Source organism: Chiloscyllium plagiosum, chromosome 36, assembly GCF_004010195.1.
Source record: "Chiloscyllium plagiosum isolate BGI_BamShark_2017 chromosome 36, ASM401019v2, whole genome shotgun sequence".
Lineage (NCBI taxonomy): Eukaryota > Metazoa > Chordata > Chondrichthyes > Orectolobiformes > Hemiscylliidae > Chiloscyllium > Chiloscyllium plagiosum.
This window is the reverse complement of record NC_057745.1, coordinates 30,003,923-30,027,156: the sequence shown is the minus strand read 5'-3', so window position 1 is coordinate 30,027,156 and position 23,234 is coordinate 30,003,923. Positions and strand designations below refer to the sequence as shown.

General features: G+C 41.2%; 1 protein-coding gene across 2 annotated transcripts in view; it reads right to left on the bottom strand.

Annotated features, from left to right (window-relative positions):
* efl1 (elongation factor like GTPase 1) overlaps positions 1 to 23,234 on the bottom strand; it is a 262,860-nt gene that overhangs the window by 52,719 nt on the left and 186,907 nt on the right. For both annotated transcript variants that reach the window (XM_043677604.1, XM_043677605.1), the window contains 2 exons: positions 19,134 to 19,265; positions 14,942 to 15,089 (listed from right to left, as the gene is read on the bottom strand). In XM_043677604.1, the coding sequence (XP_043533539.1) occupies positions 14,942 to 15,089; positions 19,134 to 19,265 (280 nt within the window). The remainder of the gene's footprint in view (positions 1 to 14,941; positions 15,090 to 19,133; positions 19,266 to 23,234) is intronic.

Below are 23,234 nucleotides of genomic sequence, written 5' to 3'. Positions count from 1 at the left end.
AATAGGGTATTGGATACACTCATAGTGCAATTGAGTATGAGAGGAAACTAACTGTGCCGCTCTTGCAAAAAATCTTGGTCAGGCCTTAAGTTGGAATACGATGTCCAGTCACAATGTGGGTAACATTTAGCATGTGGAAAAAGGGCACAGGAAAAGGCAAAATAAACTTTAATCTGGGGATTAAGATAGTCTAAGAAAGCTAAGACTTTATACTTTATAGCAGCATTAATCTAGAGGTGTTCTTATTTAAGATTAATACAATAGTAAAGGTAATAGATTGTCTCTGAACTGAATTTGCTCAAATTAGGTGAGGGCTAAGGAGTATCAAGAGTGTCAACTTGTGTAAGGCCAGATGTAGGTTAGATAGCACAAGGTGGTTTGTTTCCAAAGAATAGTAAACAAGTAGAACCAGCTGCTGGTTTGTGCAACAGACGCTGGTTCGCTAAACTTCCATAAATGGCAGCTGGACTTGTTTCTGGTTCAGGTGGAAATCACCTCATAAAAATATTAAGCACTTCAATGAATTCTGGACCAGGGAGAGAGAGAGGGATTATGTCTACAAAATCACTCTGTATTTTTATCTGGCATTCTAGATCACATGGGAATTCACGAGTGATGGAGTGAGAGTCTTTATTTTGTGTACAATTGTGGTACAACACGTCAATTGTGTTGGTCAGGCTGGTTGGACCAGAGTGCTTTTTCTAGCCTGTCATTGCATACATTTGCAAATATACTAGAGCTTTCCACTAACTACAAAAGTAGGAGAACAAAATTAGGAAATCATAATGATTTTGATGGTCCAATTAAGTAGAATCAATGCCAGGAGAATTGGTTAACTGGAAGACATGGATTCAAGGCGATTAGCAAAAGAACCAGAAACAAAACAAGGAGCTTTTCTTTAAGACATCTTGTTATTGTGATCCAGAGTATATGGCCTGAAAATAGTGGTAGAAGCAGAATCAATAGTAACCTCAATCACAGAATGGGATAAATACTTAAATGTTTAAACAAAAAGGACAGCGGGAAAGAGAGAGCAAGTGGAATTACTTCGACAATTCGAACAAGTATGATGGACCAAATGGCCTGCTTCTTTGTTGTACCACTCTATAATTCTATGAGTAGTGTGGCCCAATGGTTTAACAATGAGTGCACTGAGAAATAGCATGATGGACACAGGCCTGGATTTCTTACATCAAAGAACATTGACCAGTACAGGCCCTTCAGCCCTCAATGTTGTGCTAGTCTTTTATCCTAAAATCAGATTAACCTACATATCCTTCATGGTACTACGGACGTATCTGACTCTACTACCACCGCTGGCAGTACATTCCACGCATCCACCACTCTCTGAGTAAAGAACCTACCTCTGACATCTCCCCTAAACTTTTCTCCAATCATCTTAAAATTATGCCCCCTCGTGATAGACATTTTCGCCACAGGAAAAGTCTCTGACTACCCATTCTATCTATGCCTCTCATCATCTTGTACACCTCTACCAAGTCACCTGTCATCCTTCTTCGCTCCAATGAGACAAGCCCTAGCTCCCTCAACCTTTGTTGCCCTTCCAGTCCAGGCAGCATCCTTGTCAATGTCCTCTGCACCTTCCCTCAAGCTTCCACATCCTTCCTATAATGAGGCGACCAGAACTGAACACAATATTCCAAATGCGGTCTTATCAGGACTGTATATAGCTGCAGCATAACTTTTGTGGCTCTTCAACTCAATCCCCCTGCTGATAAAGGCCAACACCCCATACACCTTCTTAACAACCCCATCAACCTGGGTGGCAAGTTTGAGGGATCTATGGACATGGACCCCATGATCCCTCTGTTTCTCCACACTGCCTTTTACCCTGCCTTTTACCCTATATTCTGCATTCAAATGTGACCTTCCAAAGTGAATGACTTCGCCCTTTTTCATGTTGAACTCTAACTGCCACTTATCAGTTCTGCATTCCGTCAATGTTTCATTGCAACCTACAACAGCCGTCTACACTATCCACAACTCCACTAGCCATCGTGTCATCAACAAACTTACTAACCCATCCTTCCACTTTCTCATGCAAGTCATTGATAAAAACTACAAAGAGCAGAGGTCTCAGAACCGATCCCTGCAGAACACCACTGGTCACCAAGCTTCACGCTGAATACTTTCCATCTACTATCACTCTCTGTCTTCTATAGGCCAGTCAATTCTGAATCCAGACAGACAGGTTTCCCTGTATCTCATGCTTCCTTACTTTCTGAATGAGCCTACCATGGGGAACCTTATCAAACACCTTGCTAAAATCCATGTACACCATATCCATTGCTCTATCTTCATCAACATGTTTTGTCACATCCTCAAAGAATTCAATAAGGTTTGTGAGGCATCACCTGCCCCTCACAAAGCCATGCTGACTATCTCTAATAAAACTGTGGTTTTCCATGTAATCATAAATCTTATCTCTCAGAATCCTCTCCAATATGCTCACCACTGACATAAGACAGTAGTTTGTAATTCCCAGGATTATCCCAACTCCCTTTCTTGAACAAGGGAATAACATTTGCCATCCTTCAATCATCTGGTACTACTCTAGTGGACAGTGAGAATGCAAAGATCATCCCCAAAGGTGCCGTAATCTCCTCCCTCGTTTCCTGTAGTATCCTTGGGTATATCTCATCTAGGAGAAAGTGAGGACTGCAGATGCTGGAGATCAGAGCTGAAAATGTGTTGCTGGAAAAGCGCAGCAGGTCAGGCAGCATCCAAGGAGCAGGAGAATCGACGTTTCGGGCATGAGCCCTTCTTCAGGAGGGCTCATGCCCGAAACGTCGACTCTCCTGCTCCTTGGATGCTGCCTGACCTGCTGCACTTTTCCAGCAACACATTTTCAGCTATATCTCATCTAGCCTAGGGAATTTATCTATCCTTACATTTTTCAAAGTTTTCAGCACAACAACTTCAAATTTTCAGATAGCCTGTGGACCTTTCCATGCAGGAGCTAAACAAACGCAGGTGTTGTAATCACACAGATTTCTATATTGTTCCTCATACAAGAGCGTGTCGTAACACCACAAGTATCAATGAAGTAGTAATTAAACCACCACAGCCCATGTGTTATCCTTGAAATTCTTTGAATTCTATCCAAAACCCAGTGCCACTAATCATAGATTTCAGCCGTGAAGCTCCACGTTTCAAACTGCAAGTATGCTTGGCTCTGTTATTTGGCCTCACATGCACATCACCTGATTTTTCTCTCAAAGCAATGGGATCCAGTTGACGTGGGGAGGAGTGGGATTGCAATCTGCTTTCCAGTACTTCAGCAGCCGCTCTCAGCATTTTAAAAACATCTCACCTCATAAGAAGTGCACTTCCATCCGGACAGCTTTAGTTTCTGGCAACTTCGGTGCAAACAATGCCAACTGAGGCTCAGCTCCCAAATCCTTCACTTCCACAGCTGAAAGAAAATTGGGTGAGGGCCGCATCTCTGGCATTAGCTGCAATCTCAGCTGACACAAACCAGAAAATCCATCTCTTTCAGTTACAAACACCAGACAATAACATGACTTTCAGTAAAAACTAGGCAAATTTGTGAACATTTAAACTGAAAGCATTGCAAAAGACTGTACAATGAAGTTAATCAGCCTCTCTAGAACACACACAAAAGGCTAGATGGGAAAAAGACAGATATTTATCTGACCCTCTTAATCTGCTTGGACATTGTGTGTCATAAAACAGTTGTTGATTAACAAGAGCAGTCAATCTCCATTGATTTATTCAGAAAGAGGTAATAAAACTGTCTGAGTGGAAAGCTTTGGAACTATAGATTCAAAATCACCTGCTACTCCTAAGTACAACACACTTACCATATGACATATCTTAAATTATTGTATCCAAATATATTTTCTAAATTTATTTAAATGGTCATTTGGAAGAATTACACTACCTGCTCCCTAAAGAATTATTCCATAGGTTTACTCACTCACTGAAATGGCATTTCTATTGATTTGAAATTAGGCCCTGAAAGTGCATACAACATCCTTTAGTTTGTTAGCTCTGGACAGTGAAACAGATTGTCATGCTTTATGTTACTCAGACCCTTTCAAACATCAGTCACATCATCCCTGTTTTCTGGTCATTCTTTTAAATGCAATCCATCCAGCCTCTTTAATTAATCTGGTAACTCTCTGCTATGCCTTTCAATAGCTACAATATCCTTTCCCGTGCTGTGGCAACTAGAACTGTATACAAGATTCCAAGTATGTTTGCACCAATGATTTATATAGCAATGAGATTACATCACCGCTTTTCCATGTGACTTTCTAAATACAACCCAAAATCACACCCAATGCGTATTGCTATGAGAGTTTCTATTTATTGGCAATCAAGTCCTCTACATCCCTCTCACTTTCCATTCACGTTATTTTTTTTTCCATTTAAAACGATACCTGGCTTCCTTGCTAGCAGTTAGCTAATCCTTTGAGGCTAAAACTATGAACTACAGCTCAATCATTATTCATGATCATCTCCAGTAGACAGCTATTTTGCTTCATAAGCTCAGTTCATTTCCAGCTGCTTTCTGTTCTGCAGTAGTGTCAGATTAAGTTGAATTTCGTAAATTTTATTGGCTTCATAAACAATTGTAATAGGTAGGTTTAAATGGCTAGAAATAATGCACCAGCAATTTACAGTACTCCCTGGAGAATTTAAGGATCCCTTTACTTTATTGTGTTGCTTTGGTGGCAATGCATTTTTATGTCCTCCATTTACAATAAATGAAGCAATGCTGCTGCTTCATGTGGAGCAATGCAGATATGCCCCATGCTCCTCCAGAAACAACAATAGCCAATATAAAGATTGTCACAAGCAGTCTTGGCAACCTGCTCTCTCTTGTGTGTGAACAGACTTTCCTTTGGCGTGAAGATCAAAATTTGCAACACTGAGAACTGTACATCAACAAAGGGTAGTTAATTTCCTATAGCGTTTTGCACTCTCAGGAGACTTCCTAACCCATGGCTATTGCCAACACACGCTGAAGCTCTCTGGGCATAGCAATTGAGGTGAATCCTTTCAGGAAGAGGGTGTGCGCTCTATTTTGGATGAACAAAAATTCTAGCTTGTCTTGATCACTGATAAGCACCTGTCAGCATTAAGTTGACTAATGACTGGCCATAGACACTTGGCTGCTATAGACTCCCAAATGTATAGGTGAAGCAATGTGGATCTCTTAAATTCAGACAACCTTAGATACACGATGCTCATTAAATAATACGAAATATTGGTCTTGCATAATTTAAGGTAATGCATACTGTCAGAAATAAGTTAATCTGTACATTGAAATAATATTACCTTCAAGCATTTACATTTTAAAGGAGGTGCTGCTAAAAGCAAAATCATAAGACAAGCTTGCTTTATTTTAAACAGAGGCAGTGATAAACAATAGCTAGTTTAGACAGCAAACCTAATTAAAAGACAATCCAGACAGGCAGTTTTAATTAATAACAAGTTATTGCAGTCTTTGAACAAGCAGTGAAGCTTTCTTTATTCAGTCAAGCCCTGAATGATAAAAGACCTGCCTGAGAAAGTCAAGGAGTGTAACAAATTAAGGAGTTACATATGTGTGTGTTGCTGGTTGGGGCAATAAAAACAATATTGAATGATAACCAGTTATTTAGTGATTTAATTGTATATTCAAATTGCTATTTATAGGTGTTAGAAAAGAGAATAAAGATTGGGTGGTGGATTGGATACCTTTGAAGGTCTGGCCCACTGAATACACAGATTCAAAACTCAGATATGCTTTGACTAAGTGTTATGAAATATATGTTTGATTATTGTCATTCAATTATTATTGGATGTTAATAATTGTGAATATCAGACAATCAATGCTGTGAATCTTATTCCTCTCAGTTATAACCTGTTAAATAAAAACACTCATCCCAAATAATGTAATGGGTCACATGGTCAACAGCATGGGAGTATGTTACTGATTAGGTCCAACAGGGGTATAGTTTGGGACACAGTTTCGTTCATACATCATAAGTTATGTGCTGTTAGGAGACACAAGCACAATAGAAAATGGCAGACAAAGCGAATGAAGATGATATAATGTAAAATTGAACAAAATGACTTACAAATTAATGTAAACATACTTGGGAATTGTACAGATAAGTAACAAGTGAAATTCAATTGCACATAACTACAAAGTACTTCACATGGAAATAAACAATGGGAATAAATTATTGCTTAAATTAAAAGAAAACGATGAGCTTGGAAATTGAGAAGAATCTAGTAGTCCTGATTGACAATAAACAGAAGCTATCACAAAACACAGTGGGGAGTGTGTAAAGCAAATTAGTTGTTGCAATGTATTTAAAAGATCAATTTAAACGAAAGCAATGAGATAGTGCTGCCAATTTACATGTTATTGGTGTGAGCACATTGAGAATTCTGCATATAGCTCTGGTTAGGAACGCAAAAATTTTTTACTACTATTGAAAGACTACAGAAGTGAACAACAAAACTATTGAAGTGGATGGAGGATATCAAGAAAGAAGAATGGTTAAGTGCAAATTTAATACAAATTGGGCAAGTTCTCACTGGGTAAAGGAGCTACCATGTCCATAACATCCTATTTCACTTCTTCCATGTGAAAAGAACCAGATTACATGAGGTGCACTTGGAGCAAGTACTGTTGATCTTCCAGCTGAAGGAGTTGATCCCGACTGAGTGTTGCAGACTGGCACGTTCTAAGGTCCAGGACTACATACTGAGGGATGCGCTGAAGCTTGGGGCAGCTGCCACCAAGGCGCGGTGGGGAAAGACCACCGTGTAACGTCTGCCTGCCAAAGAAGAACAGGGGGCCCACTCAGTAAGTGGGCTCCGCTGAAGCCTCAGCTAAATATATGGATGGTAAATGTACAGACCTGTATATACGAATGATTAATTCCGATCTCTGTATGTAAAGAAATGCAAGGTGTGCCTATGTATGGCATCACCAATTGTATAGATATCAAAATATTTTATGAATATAGTATATTTTTGAAATAAAAAAAAAGTAGGGTGTGGATTAAAACGTTGCAGAAAAAAAAACGGGTGAACAGTACAGAGTTCAAGTGGCACACTCCACTCCTAACAAAGAGTTGGCATTCAGCCGACTGGCTGCTCAGAACCCAATCCCAGCAGTAAATCCCACGAGGCCCAAAATATAGCCAGAGGGAGCTCGTAATACCCAGCCCAATATTTCAGTGAGTGATGATTCTGAGGACTGTGTCCTAGGTAGAACAGTAAGTACAGATATATTCAGATGGTAATTAAATAGATTGTTTTCAGAAAATATTTTGGTATGTGAGTAATTTCAGACATGTCATCTTGTAAGTATAGCATTTGAATGGAACAGATTATTTTAGACTGCAAGGCATAGGACAGAGTAGACAATCTGACCTACTGAATCTGCTTCATCACTGAAGATCATGACTGAGCTGATCTGATCATCAGCATTTCATATTTCCTGCCTTTTCCCCATGACCCTCAGCTCCCTTACTGATTAAAAAATCTGCCCATCTCAGCCTTGAATATACTTAACTACCCAGCCTCAACAGCCCTCTGCATAAAGAATTCCACAGATTCTGCCTTCGAAGAGGAGACATTCTTCCACATTTGTCTTAAATGGGCAGCCCTTATTCTGATATTATGTCCTCTGGTCCCAGATTTTACCCAAAGGACAAACAACATTTCCACATCTATCCTGTCTCGACCCCAAAGAATGTGTAGGTTAGGTGCATTAGTCAGGGTAAATGTCGAGTAATAGGTAGGGGAAAGGGTTGGGGTGGGTTACTCTTCAGAGGATCAGTGTGGACTCGTTGGGCCAAATGGCCTGTTTCCACACTGCAGGGATTCTATGAATAAAGGCCAACTTTCCATTTGCCTTTCCTAATACCTGCTGAATGTGTATATTAACTTTGCATGATTTATATACAAGGACTCCCAAATTCCACTGTGCTGTAGCTTTCTCCATCTAAAGCTCTTCTACTCTTTCTACCCAAGTGCATAACTTCACACTTACCAACATAATATTCCATCTGCCAATTTTTTGCCCAGTCACTTTATCTGTCTTTATTCTTCTGAGACCCCGCTGCCCTATCATCATCACTTGCCTTCCTACCTATTTTTGTGTTATCAGCAAACTTGGCTAAAGTACATTGATCCAATACATTTATATTTATTGTAAATATTAGTGGTCCCAGTCATTAATTACAGGTTGCCATCGTGACAATGTCTCTCTTAATTCAATTCTGTCTTCCATTGGTTATCAATGCTTTATCCATACTTATTATAGACCTATGGTTCCCAACATGTCTCATCACAAGCGTTTTCCTCAACTCATGTTTGAGCCTGTTATAGGCTAATTCATTGCAATAAGTGATTTGATCAGTCAACAGTTCCACATTTGTTACCGAGATGGGAGAAGATGAAGCTTGGCTTTCTTTTTCTATGTAGTGGACTTATTGAAAGTTATAATGCCCCACCAGGATGGCACAAATTAAAGCAACAGTGGTTTTATTTTGGGTACAATAAGGTTATGTAAATTCACTTTTGAATAACTGTTTGGATGATCTTGAACCTTTCCTCACGTTTAAACCAATTGTGTTTCTAATCTGCATAAGGAAGTCCGGTTGCAAAGCTTGTGAACAGCAGTAGTGGTAGGATTAAAAAGGAGAAAAAATATTAATTAAGCTATAAACCATCTCAGGGCATAGATACAGCAAAGTGTCAGATGCCTGCAGGACATCAATATTTTCAGATTAAATTTGATCTGTCCTAAGTATTGCACAATATAATTTCAGCACAACTCAAATAAAATTAAACCTGGCATACTTTTCCACATGCACTCCTCATTAGTGGCTCCCTAGAGCTCCCCCATTAAAGAAAACTGTGATGAAACCTGTACTTTGTAGCCCCAGGAATATTGATGAATGAACATAACATTTTTGTATAAGTTGTTTGCCATGAATAAGAGAAGGGTGTCTTTGGAACTCAGAGCTCTGTCTACATGCATCATGACTGTTAACAGAAACAAGAAGAAAGTCTTCCAAGAAAGATTAAGGGGTGTCTATGTTTCTCTTCCATGTGCTTGAAATGTGATTCTTGAGACATTACAATGGGGTGGCAGAGGAACTGTCAAGATGGCAGTCTCTTTTGATTGAGTGTGAGTACCAGAATCCTTGGTTGGTGGTTTTGTGGGAGATAAGTGAAATGGAAGAAATAGGATTGATGAATAACCTGCTGAAAATAGCCAATTAGAACAAGACCATGTTAGCAACTTAAATGATCATTTTTATGCACGACTTCAAGATGGGGGCAGAATAGGACATTCCAGTAGGAGTTCTTCTGCTTGCCAGTTCCTTTTCCTTTTTTGCTCTCTTTGCAGCAGTTGTTCTTCCCCCAACACCCCACCAAACTTCTTAAACTACCTCACCTGGAGAATGGAGGTGAGACAGAGGGAGGCGGATCGCAGCTGGAGCAAGGGCGGGAGCAGAGGGTGTGGGCTAAGTCCCAGAGCAGGACCAGAGCAAATTACAGCCAGAACCAGAGCAGCAGCAGAGCAAGCGAGGGCTGAGTCATGGAACGGGGAGCAGAGTCCCGGCCAGAGCCCGGAGCAGCAGCAGACTGGGCACAGGCTGAGTCCCAGAGTGGCTGTACAGTAAGTTCTGGATGGAGGCCAGCGTGTGAAGGCAGCATGGCCTTGCGATATGAAGCCCAGTGGGCATGGACTCATGTTGGAAAAGGACTAAATACACTTTTTTATCCTCATTCTGGACTTTTAAACTGTACTCTCATGCTAATCTGTTTTCTTTTACTATTTCAATTCTGTAACAACACTTAAAAGTATCTGTACCTGGGTATCCTGTACTAAGGTGGCACCGAGAGGCAGCATTACAAACTTTTCACTGCACTCATTCGAGTGCATGTGACAATAAAGGCTATTAATTTTCTAAACTACAGGAAAGGTTTTGAAACCTCAATAAACATTTAATGGGCATAATGCAGGCTATATTTAAAGACAAAAAATTCTAACATTATAAATACTGAAATCGCAGTAGTAATGAAACTGAACATACTTATCCCCTAGTGCAGCTACGGTCAATACATCCCTATCCAGATGGAAAGGTGCAATAATATCATGTGAAGTGTTTTCAGTTTTGTATCAATACGGTCCTGTCCCCATTAGTCCAAGAACTCCCCACCTACGTTCGTGACACCACCCACGCCCTCCACCTCCTCCAGGATTTCCGCTTCCTCGGTCCCCAACGCCTCATCTTCACCATGGACATCCAGTCCCTGTACACCTCCATCCCCCATCACGAAGGACTCAAAGCACTCCGCTTCTTCCTTTCCCGCCGTACCACCCAGTACCCTTCCACCGACACCCTCCTTCGACTGACCGAACTGGTCCTCACCCTGAACAACTTTTCTTTCCAATCCTCCCACTTTCTCCAAACAAAAGGAGTAGCCATGGGCACCCGCATGGGCACCAGCTATGCCTGCCTCTTCGTAGGGTATGTGGAACAATCCATCTTCCGCAACTACACTGGCCCCACCCCCCATCTTTTCCTCCGCTACATTGATGACTGTATCGGCCCTACCTCGTGCTCCCACGAGGAGGTTGAACAGTTCATCCACTACACTAACACCTTCCACCCCGACCTCAAATTCACCTGGACAGTCTCGGACTCCTCCCTCCCCTTCCTAGACCTTTCCGTTTCTATCTCAGGCGACCGAATCAACACGGACATCTACTACAAACCAACCGACTCCCACAGCTACCTGGACTACACCTCCTCCCATCCTGCCCCCTGTAAAAACGCCAACCCATTCTCCCAATTCCTTAGATAGCAGAAAATCCCTTTAATACTTCAAAGTACTCTTTTGGTATGATCCTAGATATTGAATATTGTTAGATATTATTACTGGAGCGAATCATAGATTTACATTTAAATAGTTCCCATTTCTGTCTTTGTTCACTCCTTTCCTCAGCAATATTTTGTGTTTGATTTTGTCTACTTTCTGTGGTTTTATTTACCCTAATGAAGAAGAGCATATCTTCTCAACATCACAACTATTGATCTCACCCTGCTTGGCTGTTGTATGGAACCCCCTACGTGTTAACCCCTTAAAGCCAAATACATAACAATATTGTCAAATTTGATGGAATTTTAATGCATTTACTTTAGGGGAAATTTGGCATGTTAATATGCTGCAGTTTTTCTTATCTGCGATGTTTTGTGTTATGTTGCTGAAAATATTACTGATGAAATACTTAGCAGTTGTAGTAAAATCATGCGTATACTTAGGATGAAGAAGATTATGAGTACCACATATGCTTGGTCCAGTTCTTGTTGGATTCATTTGGATATCAAAGTTGAAACTTTATTGCTGGAACAGCACAGCAGGTCAGGCAGCATCCAGGGAACAGGAGATTCGACGTTTCGGGCACAGGCCCTTCTTCAGGAATGAGCAGAGAGTGTTCAGCAGGAGAAGATAAAAGGTAGGGAGGAGGGACTTGGAGGAGGGGCGTTGGAAATGTGATAGGTGGAAAGAGGTCAAGGTGAGGGTGATAGGTCGGAGTAGGGTGGAGGCGGAGAGGTCAAGAAGAAGACATTTCCAACTCCCCTCCTCCAAGTCCCTCCTCCCTACCTTTTATCTTCTCCTGCTGAACACTCTCTGCTCATTCCTGAAGAAGGGCCTGTGCCCGAAACGTCGAATCTCCTGTTCCCTGGATGCTGCCTGACCTGCTGTGCTGTTCCAGCAATAAAGTTTCAACTTTGATCTCCAGCATCTGCAGACCTCACTTTCTCCTTGTATCAATACCAAACCTGTGAGATACAGACTAAGTGCAAGTTGCGGTGAATTTGGATCGTTATCGTCAAACTCTTAATGATGGAGTTAGGATTTCACTATGAAGTACAAGTGAAGAGACATGGTGCTGGCACGTAGCCCAACTATGTTGCAGCAGGACAAACATCAGATAAAAGACCAAGATAGGAAGATTCTTCACCTACAGAATATAACACCCCTAAAAATAAGTCAAATTGGGGCTGTGACCAGCAAAAGCAGACACTCTCTCAGCAAGTAATCCAGGAATGGTTTCATAAGATAAAACAAACACAGCCAGTCAGGGCTATATTGGTCTATCAGAGAACAGTCAGATCCAAAACAATGCATAACAACAAGAACTTGTCCAGAATATACATGAATGACACAGTGAACAGAAATTCAAACTCAGAGCTTGATCAGCTGTGTACTGCACATCTACAAAGACATGGAAAATGTACAGGAATACATAGCACAAAAAGATGATAGCTACAGAAGTACTTCAGTTAGCTCAGTTGACTGGATGGCTGGTTTGCAATTCAGAGTGACGCAAACAATCCCAGTTCAATTCCTGCACTGGTTGAGGTTACCATGAAAGACTCTCCTTTTCAACCTTTCCCCTTGTCTGAGGTATGGTGATCCTCAGATTAAAATACCAACAGTTGTCTCTCTTTCTCATGAGAGAGCAGCTCCATGATCTGGTAAGACTATGGTGACTTTACCTCATTTGGATCCAACCAGGGATCAGGTTATTTTGGATCTAGTCATGAGTAACGAGATACGTTTAATAAGCAATCTCGGAATAAAAGATACTCCTTAGGCAACAGTGGTAACATGGAAGAATTTAGCATTCAATTTGAGACTGAGAGACTTAGGTCAGAAACAACTGTGCTTAATTTAAATTAGGGTAATTGCACAAAGAAATGAAGGAAACTTTGGCTCAAGTAGACTGGGAAAGGAGTTGAGCAGAAAAGACAACTGAATAATCGTAGATAATTAAGAAATTAGTTAATGATTCTCAACAAAAACATTTCCCAGTGAGGAAGAAGAATTCTAGGAAGCGGAACAACCAACCTTGTTTAACTAAGGAAGTTAAACATCATATTCAATTGAAACAAAAGATATACAATATTGCAAAGCTTAGTGGAGAGTGACAGAAATGGGAACGTTTTAAAAAACATTTTTTTAAAAATGAAGAAAATAAACTTTGAGGCTAATATATCAAAATGGACTCTAAGCCTATTTAAGTATATAAAAAGAGAGAAGCTAAAGTGAACATAGTCTCCCTTAGAGAATGAAGGTGTAGAAATAATAATAGGTAACCAAGAAATGGCAGACAAACTGAATAAATAATTTACATCAGTCTTCACATAATGTTCCAAAATACTACATAATCAAAGGACAAAGAATGTACAAGGGAAACTAATGGAGCTAAAGGCTAATAGATACCCTGGAGATGATGGTTTGCAAGCTCGGCTATTAAAACAATATTAAAGAACGCACTGGTAGTAATCTTCCAAGAATCCTTAGATTCTGAAAAGGTCCCAGAGGATTGGAAAACTGCCAACGTAACACTTTTTGTTTGAAGAGGGGACGAGGTAAAAACAATTAACAATAGGCCAGTTAGATTAACATCTACTGTTTGGAAAATGTTGGAGTCTATTTTAAAGGATGCAATAGCAGAGCATTTAGAAGTACATAATACAATCGAATACAGTCAGTTCTGCTAGTAACACATCATTCATTTACGCAAATTGGCTGTAATGCGATAGGTGAATAGGGAACACTGTTTCCAAAACGCAAACTTGTAAAACGTCTGTTGGCTATAACACAATTAGTTTACAAATAACACTCAGTGTTGGCATTGCATGATTTCTGTACAGTGCGGAGTTCACAGGAACGTGACTATTGCATTACAGAAGAAATGACTGTAGTTATCACGGTGTCACGAAGGAGAAATCATGCCAGACAGATGTATTAGCATTGCTTGAGGATGCAAGAAATAGGATAAAGGGGAACAAGTAGTTATAGTACACTTGGATTTCCAAAAGGCATTTTATATGATACATTATAAGAGCCATAGTATTCAGGGTTGTATATTAGCACACAAAAAGCATTAATTTATTAAAAGAATGCAAGTTGGGATAGGAAGACATTTTCAGGATGGCAACCTATAACAAGTGGAGTACCACAGGAATCAATGCGGGGCCCACAACCATTTGCAATTGGGCATAATTTCAGAGTAAGGGCTTGCCCATTTTGGACAGAGATGAGGAGGATTTTTGTCTTTGAGAGTGTAGTGAATCAATGGAATTCTTAACCACACAAGTGGCTCAGTGGTTAGCACTGCGACCGCACAGCAACAGGGACCCGGGTTCAATTCCTGCCTCGGGCAACTGTCTGTGTAAAGTTTGCACATTCTCCCCGTGTCTGCGTGGGTTTCCTCCAGGTGCTCCGGTTTCCTCCCACAGTCCAAAGATGTGCAGATCAGGTGAACTGGCCATGCTAAATTGTCCATAGTTAGGTGCATTAGTCAGAGATAAATATAGGGAATACGTCTGAGTGGGTTACTCTTCAGAGGGTCGGTGTGGACTTGTTGGGCCGAAGGGCCTGTTTCCACAATGTAGGCAATTAAATCGAATATAAGGTTGTCAAGATTGGTTCATTAAGTATATTCAAGGTTGAGACAAACAGTTTTTTACTCAGTCAGGGAATCAAGAGTTATGGGCAAAAGACAGGAATGTGGAGTTGATGATTATCTGATTAGCCACAATCTTATTGAATGCTGGAGCAGACTTGATGAGAGACAAAACGACTGCAGATGCTGGAATCCAAGGTAGACAAGCAGGAGGCTGGAAGAACATAGCAAGCCAGGCAGTATCAGGAGGTGGAGAAGTTGTTTCGGGTGTAGCCCTTCTTCAGGACTGGGGGTCGGTGTAAGGGGACTTGCAGGTAAGGGGGGAGGTGGTGAGGTAGGGATAGATGACCCCGGGTAGAGAGTGTGACCTTGATGGGCTGAATGGTGTATTTTTGCTCTTATGTCCTATGGTCTTAGTAGGCTGTAGTAATACCCTGCCCACTCTCTAACCTTTCTCTGAGGTCATCCAAGCATCGCTGCAGGTGGACCTCTCCAGCAGTTACTAACACGTGCTCTCCAGTCTCTTGGACTAGCACTTCCACACACGGATCAGCCTGGTTAAGCAGCTTCATCCCTCTCACCAGCTGTGGCATTTCACCTGGACAAGCAAAAGGAAACAATTCCAAATATGAAGTTGACTCTAAATTTAGAAGGTACATAACATACACAACACTGAACTGAATCCACAGATCAGTAACTCACACCAGTCATTTTAAAGCAAAGTAAATGACCTTTAGGGGGAAATACAATCCTTATTAGCCTCTGTGGAGAGAAGTGGCAAAAGATTATTCCATCCAAAAGCATACTAATTCCCATTATTGATTTTCATATTATGCATTTTTCCAGCACAGTGCTATTAATTCAAGTACTGCTGTAAAGCATGTCAAATACAGAAACTTTGTGCATTTTTTGCTGTTATAATCAGGTAACCACTACAATCCTTTGCAGATCTAAAATGTAAAGGAATCTTTATATGTAATTCCTAACTAGCACTTGATTTTAAAGCACTACAAACCATCCAGTTAGATTTACTCCTGTACTTGTATAGCCAACTACGTTTTGCAATTAATTCCAACGGTAAAGCCATTAAAGTTTCTGATCTATTATAACATCTAACCCGTGCAGCACCAACTTTACAGGAATGTATTTCAATAGGCTGGTCATGACCAAGAGTTAATCTGATGAAATGAACTCTCCCAAACAGTTTGCACCAACTTTACAGGAATGTATTTCAATAGGCTGGTCATGAGCAAGAGTTAATCTGATGAAATGAACTCTCCCAAACAGTTTGCTCTACTCGTGTCCAAGTGATCACCATTCCAATATTGCCTACTTACAAAGTATACCTGCCTGGACTCAAAGTGCTATACTCCTAGCTTGGTATTTCTCTCAGAATCTAGAGAAAAGAGTGAGAAAAATCGAGCAGGAGATAACCCATTGCAGGAAGCCACCAAACAACAGCACCAGCATGAGAAAGTGGAAAAAACCTCCAAAATTTGTGTGTGATGCTGTCATTCCCTGTCTATCCTTTGACTTCCAGTGAAAATTGTCGATTCTTGCATTACTTTACCAAGACCATTGGATTATATTTTCATAGAGCCAAAAAGACTCAGTCGATCTTTGATTCCAAACCTCATCCTGGTATTCCCAATTTTCACTAGTACCAAGGGTGAGGCATGCTTCAGATTACAAATCCAATTGCTGTGCTCTTGACCTGTTCAGCCCAATGCATTTTTTTTACATTCTTGCTAAGGGCTCAGATACAAATCAAAGTTTTGTAACAGTGCATCCCAAGGAAACACTGCTTGATTCACAGCTTTGGTTCTATTCTCTATGAAGCCAATTGTACAATGTTTATTCACACGAGATGGAGGATTTAAATGCTGGAAGTGTCTGCAACTGATACTTTATAGGTTGACAATTTTTATTGGCTTGTAATGAAAGGACATTTTATTTAAAATGGAAAGTTGAGATTGACTGATTTATTTCCAAGATTAAAAAAAAAACACACATCTAATGTCACTATAATGTTCATTGGTTCCATACAGTATGTGAGATGGCATAGAGGACAAAAAGCTTGGCATGGAGGTTGAGGAACATATTTTGGACTAGAGAGTGAGAGGCACAAAGGGGCTTGGAAGAGGAATGAAAAGGGCAGGGAGGACTGGAGGGTCTTGTGCTGGTTTTATCATAACAGAGGCGAAGTCCTACAGCTCCAAAGCGTGCCCTTTGACCGAATGCTTTGGCACCTGGGAGTCTGCAGCTGCCTCCAAATACTTACCTCCAAGCCTCTTACCTCCAAGCAATGCCATTGTTGTCAACAAGAGTGGCAAGCCAGAAAATCTGAAGACATCCAGTAATCATAAAGATGGAAATTTAGTTCACCAGAACAGAGCCAGTAAAATATTTCATCTTAATTGGACATGACTGCGATTTAATTCAAGTGTAGAGGTGTCAAATCTGCAGTCATAACTATATTGTGAGGTATTTGCTAATTAGCAAGGAAACAAAACTTCATATGTTGCCCACAAATTTCCATTATCTGTGGAGTTCACAAAGAGAAAGCTCTGACAGGTTGTTCCATCTTACACTCTTCTATCTTAGTTGCCTCCTTCTCTCTTGCCTGACTGACTCAGGCGTGTGTAAGTAACAGCCAACACAGTTACTTGCTACAATTATCATTTCCTAATTCTAATTTTGTACTCTTCTCTTTCTCCCAAAATTAAAAATCTTTTAATTATTTAAATAATTCAGTTTTCTTGCACCTGATTTTCCTTCCTAGCTTTAAACTATTCTTCATACTAGTCTCTTTTAGGTTTCCATGCACACATTCTTTAAATTTTAGCCACTGCTGGGCACCAACACCCTTCTGTAAAGTTCCCCAATCCATCTTTGCCAATTCCTGCCTCCTACTCTCACAGTTCATTTGTTTAGGTTCAGGATCTTAGTTTCAGGTTTGACTACTTCACTCTCTATCTTGATGAAGAATACATTATTAATCATATTATGGTCACTGTTCTCAAACGGACCCCATATAACAAGATTGCTAATTAATCCTTTGTTGTTAGACATTACCCACTTGAAAGTAGCCTTATCTCTCGTCAGCTCCTCAATGTATTGGTCAAAACAAATGATCAAGTACACAATCTGGGAAATCCTCCTGCACAACATCGCTGCTAGTTTGGTGTTCAGTTCCCATCCTTGATCACCCTGCAGCCATTCCTCTGTAATATACTCATTTATATCAACTACACTGTAAATTTATCTACCTTATAGCCTACTTTAAATGGAAATATGTTAAATGTTAAAAGATACACTCCTACAATGTCTAGTCAGAAGGTGACAAGCAGTATCTAGATGTAGAGCAAAAATGTCTTAAATTTGATTTCTTGCTTGTAAACAGTTCATGTGAGGTGACAATAGGGTGCGCTGTAATTGGATTCTTCCTTTTTTGGGTTAGGGAAGGATGAACCAGCCCATATTTAATAGTAATTGATAGATTTCTGTTGATTTTGGATGATGACAGGATGAGGCATTGCTGTAATGGCCTTCTAGTAGTGAATAAAGTCTCAACATTTGGGCGGCACGGTGGCACAGTGGTTAGCACTGCTGCCTCGCAGCGCCAGAGACCCGGGTTCAATTCCCGCCTCAGGCGACTCACTGTGTGGAGTTTGCACGTTCTCCCCGTGTCTGCGTGGGTTTCCTCCGGGTGCTCCGGTTTCCTCCCACAGTCCAAAGATGTGCAGGTCAGGTGAATTGGACATGCTAAATTGCCCGTAGTGTTAGGTAAGGGGTAAATGTAGGGGTATGGGTGGGTTACGCTTCGGCGGGTCGTTGTGGACTTGTTGGGCCGAAGGGCCTGTTTCCACACTGTGAAGTAATCTAATCTAAAAAAAAAAATTTGCAGCTAAGGTTTTCCATGAGCATAGCCCACTCTGGCAAGATGCTCTCTCCTATAAATAATTGCTACTTAGGCAACCTATAACTGTGGAACAGTAATTCCTATAGCAGATTTAAGCAGTTGAAAATAAATGTAAGAAATACATTAAGCTCCATAACAAAGGACAAAATTATAGAGAAAAAGACAGAGCTTAGAAAGATGACTAATCCTGGGGACAGAGTGTGAGTGGAAATTTAAGGAACCCATGGGAAGAAGTGGGTAGGGGGAAGTATGCTGACAGGATTTAAGCTGGCAAGATCAGGGGATTGGGCAGGGGTTGCGGATAGTACCAGACGAGAGAGAGAGGGGCCTGACAATAGGCCTCCAAAGAGCAGACTGGAGGGATTCTATGATTCAAAGCTGCAAATGGTCAAATGATGAATATTGGGGTTGTCTAATAGACCAGAAGTGGAGGACTGCTGATCAGATTGTGGAGGGTTGTAAGACAAGAACAGGTTACAGAAACAGGGGAAGGTAAGGCCATACAGTGATTCAGAAACAAACATCAGAATCTTAAAATTGGCTCTTGATCCAGCAACAGCCCAATGTAAATCACTGAGCACCAGAGAGAAGGATCTGGTGCAATTTATGGTAAGACCATTAACTTCACAGTTTACATAGCACAGTTTATATTGTATCTTATCCTATTAGCAGAGTCATTAATCTCTGCATTTGTTATAATACATAATGTCACCAACGTACTTGGATGCTTTGGTTCCACAGCAACCCGTACAATAGGAGTTGCCTCAAAGTTCAGAGGTGTAAATGGTGGACATACAGGGGAGGTTGACAACGTAGCAGATTTTAAGACGTAATCTTCTAGGCCTCCGATACCTATGGTTGGAAAAGAAAATCAAAGCATTAAATAAGAAACATTTTGTGCAAAACAGTTTTTTATCTAGAGTCAATCAATGTGATATGACTTCATTTGCACTGAATTGTATTGACTGAAGTAATTTCAGCTGGCAGAAGTAAACTTCTTAGAGAGGGAACTCGAATAAGTGGTTTCACCCCAGCAGATCGGAAGAATGAGAAATACCAACCAGTTTAAAAAGTAAATGCTTATAATTTTATGATTTGAAGCTGTAACACAACTAATTCATTACAAACTATCAAGTTTAAAAAAGCTGCAAATGGATTTTCTGCAAGTAATTTAAAAACTTTAAATAGCATTGCATTCTTCAAATGTAGGTAAATACTAGGTCTGAAGACTGTGCAGTAATAAATCATTAGGCCAATATTTTTACAGGCACAAGGTACATCCTTTCTCTGCAGGATTTAAAGCAGAACTCTTGCAGTGATGCAGAAAATTGACATTTTTAATCTAAAAGCAGCAGTGCCTCGCCAATTTCAGAACTCACCTTTGGACTGTAATAAACTTACATTTTACTAATTTAAAAAGATTGCACTTTGCTTCTCAATAGCAGCTGAATCGTCCCACAATCTCCCCCCCCCCCGGCTAAACTATCAGATTCGCTCTTTTCCAAAATGCTTCTTTGATTAACCTGGGTGTGAAAGGCATGTTTAATTCTAAAATCGAAAGAGATTATATACCACTGGGTAAAGATGACCAAAAGGGACAGTTTGGGGTGAGAAAAGGTAAAATAGTGGAGTTTTTTCATTATCGAGTGTCTAAGGGCAATTTCGAAAGACAGAGTGGAACTGCTGCAGGCTGTCAATGGAGATTCCCAACATGCAGTACCATGCACCATGCCAGAGAAGATTAATAATCATTTGGGAGAGAACAGGTGAGACGCTGGATGAAACAAACCCAAGTACAGGGCAGCACGCTTCAGAAGCTAATGCCTGTATCCTATTTTCTCAATGACAGCTACACGGTGACAGTTGAAGAGCAGCAGAAGTTTATTGAATGTAGGTCTCATACAGTGTGGAAAGAGACATGGAGGACTGAGGACAAGGCATGCAACGTAAGGCTGATAGAAAGAGAGAAAGACTCAGGTAGGAAGAATTAACAGGTCCATTAGGCATGGGAATAAAAACTCAACTGTAAAAAAGCAGCATCAGGACTTGGTGCAAACAGAAAAATGCTGGATACACTCAGCAAGTCTGACAGCACTGTGGAGAGAGAAAAAAAAGTTTCCCAGGAGTGGCAATATCATTCAAATTGCAACTCCACTTCGTCCTTTTTAAGAAATAAAGGAGCTCTGTATTTCTGAAAGCAGATCCAGTCACATCTCCTTCAGAAATATGGAGATATACTTCAATTGTCTCCTTGCAAATAACAGTCGGGGAAGGCAAACAACACCTTTCTTTCCACAGCAGAAAGATGCCACAACGTGCAATTTAAAGATCGAGATCACAGACAGCCCCACTTTGATAGCTCCGTGAAAAGGCAAGTACATAAACATAAGTGTGACATTAAGGTGATGCTGGGAATGGAGATATAGTGATGGGCTGGGGTAGGTGATAGATGATGGGGTGCCATGGGGTATGGTTCTGTGTGGTAGGATGCCAGGTGGGTATCAGGTGCAAGTTATGGTACAACTAGGAACTTCAGCAGGGTTTACATTTTAAAATTATCCTCCTAACAGAGTCAGGGCACACCAAATTCCACTGATTGATTTGATTTGTTGTCATGTGTACCTAAGTACAGTGAAATGCTTTACTTGCAAGCATTACAGGCAGATCATAGTAAGCAAGAACATACAGACCATAGGGTGGAAAGAAATTGGACAGAGTGAGGCATACAGGTTACAATGAACAGGACATGTGCAAGGCAAGAACAACATTAACAAGACCAACATCATTTGAAGTTTCATGTCCATTTGTCAGGGAAAAAGCTGTTTGTGAACCTGCTGATGTATGTGTTGAAGCTTCTGTATCTTCTGCCTGAAAGAAGAGGTGCTAGGAGAACATTACCATCGTGGGATGGACCTTTGATGATGTTGGCAGCCTTTCCATGGCAACGAGAAGCGTAAATGAAGTCCATGGACAGGAAGTTGGCTTCCAAGGTGATCTGGAATGTGCACACAACCTTCTGTAGTTTCTGGGCAGAGCAGTTGCCGTACTAGGCCGTTATTTACCTGGACAGTGTGCTTTCTGTGGTGCATCTGTAAATGTTGGTGAGGATCCTTATGGACATATCAAGTTTCCTGAGCTGCCTGAGGAAGAAGCAGCGTTGTTGTGCCTTCTTGACCATTAGGCCTAGGAACTTGAAGCTGTCAACCTTCTCAACCTCTATTGATGTAGATGGAGGTGTGTTCTCCTTCTTTCTCCCTGAAGTCAATGATCAGTTGTTTAGTTTTGCCAATATTGAGACAGAGAGGTTGTTCTCATTGCACCACGTCACCAAGCCCTCTATCTCCTTTCTGTATTCTGAGTCATCATTGTTTGATATCCACCCTACCAAGATGCTGTCATCAGCAAACTTGTAGGTGGTGTTAGCTCGGAATCTGGCTGCACGGTTGAGGGTGCACAGGGAGTACAGTAGGGGGCTGAGAACACACCCTTGGGGGATGAGTGTTAAGAGTTATTGTGGTGGAGGTGCAGTTACCCATCTTCGCTGATTGCGGTCTGTGGGTCAGGAAGCTGAGGATCCAATTGCACAGCCTGGAACCGAGACCTAGGTCATGGAGTTTTGAGATCAGTCTGGAGGGGATTATGGTGGTGAAGGCAGAGTTGTAGTTAATGAGCCGGAGTCTCATGTAGGTGACCTTGTTTTCCAGATGTTCCAGATAGGAGTGCAGTGCTAGGGAAATGGCCTGCTGTGGATCTGTTACGTTACCTAGTAGGTGAATTGCAGGGGATAAAGGCAGGCTGGAAGATTAGAGTTGATGTGGGTCATGACCAGCCTTTTGAAGCACTTCATGATTATGGAGGTCAGAGCTAATGGGTGGTAGTCATTAAGGCACACTGCATGTGCTTTCTTAGCTATTGGGATGATAGTGGTCTTCTTGAAGCAGGTGGGCTTGTAGGACAGACCTGCTAATATTTTTCTAAATCTGCCTTACTTGCTGACCAAAAGCTTGCTGCGAGACAAAAGATAGACTTAGTCTACATCAGAGACTGAAAGGAGGTAACACCAGACACATTAAACACTTGAAAATGGAATACAGTAAGCATTAGACTCTGGCAGACAAGGCCTGAAACACAAGCAGGAAGAACCTATACTGCAGGAAAGAATAGTATGCAGAATCCCAAAATGCCAGAAAGCTTGAAATGCCTCTATCATCAGCTTTATAGCACCTGGGAGGGCAAATCCAGAGCCTGGCCAGAGTGGGAGAATGTTAAAGTGGACCAAACTTCTACAAGCAACTCCAAAAAGGCTAAGAGTAAAAAGAGAGAGGGAGAAAGACTATGACTAAGATAGCCATTAAAGGGCAACCAAAGTAGTTACCACATTGAAAACAGTATCAGTCTGAGTATTCAGGGATTAAAAAAAAGTGAGTTAGACAGAGCCTGATACTCAGTGACCAGGTGTCCCGGAGATGTTCCCTAAAGCGCTCTGCTAGGAGGTGTCCAGTCTCCCCAATGCAGAGGAAACCGCATCGGGAGCAACGGATGCAATAAATGATATTAGTGGATGTGCAGGTAAAACTTTGATGGATGTGGAAGGCTCCTTTAGGGCCTTGGATGGAGGTGAGCGCTTTAGGGAACATCTCCGGGATACTCGCACCAATCAACCACACCGCCCTGTGGCCCAACATTTCAACTCCCCCTCCAACTCTGCCAAGGACATGGAGGTCCTGGGCCTCCTTCACCGCCGCTCCACCACCAGACGCCTGGAGGAAGAACCGCCTCATCTTCCGCCTCGGAACACTTCAACCCCAGGGCATCAATGTG